Source organism: Babylonia areolata, chromosome 5 (assembly GCF_041734735.1).
Source record: "Babylonia areolata isolate BAREFJ2019XMU chromosome 5, ASM4173473v1, whole genome shotgun sequence".
In the NCBI taxonomy this organism is placed as follows: Eukaryota; Metazoa; Mollusca; class Gastropoda; order Neogastropoda; family Buccinidae; genus Babylonia; species Babylonia areolata.
The window spans coordinates 9,227,237-9,229,736 of NC_134880.1; the positions used below are offsets into that span (position 1 = coordinate 9,227,237).

The 2,500-nt window shown below is 38.8% G+C and overlaps 1 protein-coding gene across 1 annotated transcript in view; it reads left to right on the top strand.

The window, feature by feature from the left end:
* LOC143281915 (uncharacterized) overlaps positions 1-2,500 on the top strand; it is a 47,138-nt gene that overhangs the window by 8,882 nt on the left and 35,756 nt on the right. The window contains exons 5-6 of the mRNA XM_076587211.1: positions 521-566; positions 1,353-1,508. Of these exons, the coding sequence (XP_076443326.1) occupies positions 521-566; positions 1,353-1,508 (202 nt within the window). The remainder of the gene's footprint in view (positions 1-520; positions 567-1,352; positions 1,509-2,500) is intronic.

Genomic DNA, 2,500 nt, shown 5'->3' on the forward strand with positions numbered 1-2,500 from the left:
GAGAGTGGGGATGTAACTTGGGCAAGGCACTCTGCACTATAATCAAATTCTAGCCCAAATAGTCGGGACAGCAGTTGCCTCTTCTACTGTTCTGATGGTTACAGTCTGACACGACTGACTATCACATATATATACAGATAATTAAAAAAAAAAAAAAATATATATATACAGTCACATAGAAATTTAACGTAAATACATACACGAGAAAGGAAGCAAGAATACAAATTGGACGGAACACGAAAAACAAGTGTTTCGATGGGGGGAAAAAATTACCATGAATAAATCATTTGAAACAGTCATCAATTAGAGAAAACAACAACAACAACAACAATATCCATTTCACCAAAAATATATTTCAAACATGTGAACTTCTTGCATTTATCAACGCTGCTTAATTTAGATAAGTTATGTGTCATGCACGTGTCGAATAAGGCCTTTTCCTTCTGTATACATAGACAATACAAACCATTCTCCAATTTGCACCTTACTGGTTTTTCTTTTTACTTTTTTCTTTCCACAGGTTTACCTTGCCGAGTTCAGTCCGCCCTGATGACGTCACCGTTCAGGTGGGTACCTATCCAGATCCGTTTTCTGTCTTTGTGGCGCTGTTTCGTGTTGCCGTGTGAGCGTGTGTCATTCCAGTAAATATAGGTAAATAAAGAGAGATTAGAACAGGTAGATAAATAAATAGATAAACACGCATACATACATACATACATACATAGCATTGTTATCATTACATCAGTCAGCTATGTGCATCGGCAGTAGCAGCAGCAGCAGCATCGCATTACAGCCAGTAACACACACACACACACACACACACACACACACACACACACACACACACATGCACACAAGCACACACACAAACACACACACACAAACACACACACACACAAACAAACACACACATGCACACAAGCACACACACACACATGCACACAAGCACACACATACACACACACACACACACACACACACACACACACACACGATGATAATGATGATAACGACGACGATGACGATAATGATGACGACGATGAAGAAGGAGGAGGAGGAGGAGGCGAAGAAAGAGAGGAGGAGGAAGAAGATGACGATGTTGATGATGATGATGATGATGATGACGACGATGATGACAGGATAACAACGACGATGATGACGACGATGGTGATGATACGACGATAATGACGAAGATGACGACGACGATGATGACGATGGTGGTGATGATACGACGATAATGACGAAGATGACGACGACGATGATGACGACGATGGTGATGATACGACGATAATGACGAAGATGACGACGACGATGATGAAGATGGTGGTGCTGACAGCGGTGTGCCTTGACAGGTGGATCACAAGAAGCACTTGTTCGGGTTCGGGTCCCTGGTGAAGGATGAGTTCCTTGTGGACCCCCACTACAGGCCCTACCAGGACTTCGTCTACAGTCTCTTCAATGTGGCCACGCTGCAAAGCTTCAAGTGGAAATTTGACAAAGGAACCAGGGTCTGTTTATTTGTTTGTTTGTTTTTTTTTGGGGGGGGGTTGTTGTTGTTGTTGTTGCTGCTGGCTTGCCTTGGATCGTTTTTTATTTATTTATTTATTTATTTATTTATTTTTTAATGTTTTTGGTTTGGTTTGGTTTGGTCTTTTGTAATTTCCATTCTTGTTTTTTAAATTCTTATTTATTTATTTATTTATTTATTTGTAGGCTTGGTGATGAGTGATATTATTATATAAAGGGGACGGTACAAAAGAATCACTGATTTACTGAATTAAAGGATAGAAAAGATCCACGCGAAGGCCCAGGGACACATAGACAGCCAGTCACGAAAAGGTTTTTCTTTTGTTTTATTTACAATAGTTATGAGAAGATAATAAGAGAAGAAGAAGAGATAAAACAATGCTTGAATGGACATAAACAAGAATATGTCAGGAATGCAAGTTGATAGAAAGCACATGTATACATATTACGTGGAAAGACTACTACCACTCAGTTGTGATAGATTTCTGAATGATTCCTGAACCGATTTATGTCGGATTGGTCGCGAAAGAAACAGCTCAACGCCTACTTTCTAGTATGTATAAAATGAAGTGTTGATCATTTAAGATGAATTTATAATCTTAATTTAAGTCACCTGAAAAGGGTCAGTTTTAGCGAGTTTGTCGCTGAAAATTACAAACTGCGTTAAATCAGTTTAACGTAGGCAAACACAAATGGTAGAGATTTAAAGATGGAATTGCGACTATTCTGCCAGTATATAATGCTTGTAGTTTACCAATCCGACAAAAGAGATATTTCATTAAATACGGTGTGTCAGAAACACAGTTTTCAGCTCACACAATGACGTACAGCAACACTAGTTGTGGAGTGGTTGTCGTTAAGTGTCGACAATGAAAATCGACTTTGTATCTTCTAAATGCCTCATGTGTTCTTATCCAAACACTAAAATGGTGTGTTTTTATTTTCCAACAGCAGTCACATATAGAATTGTAAA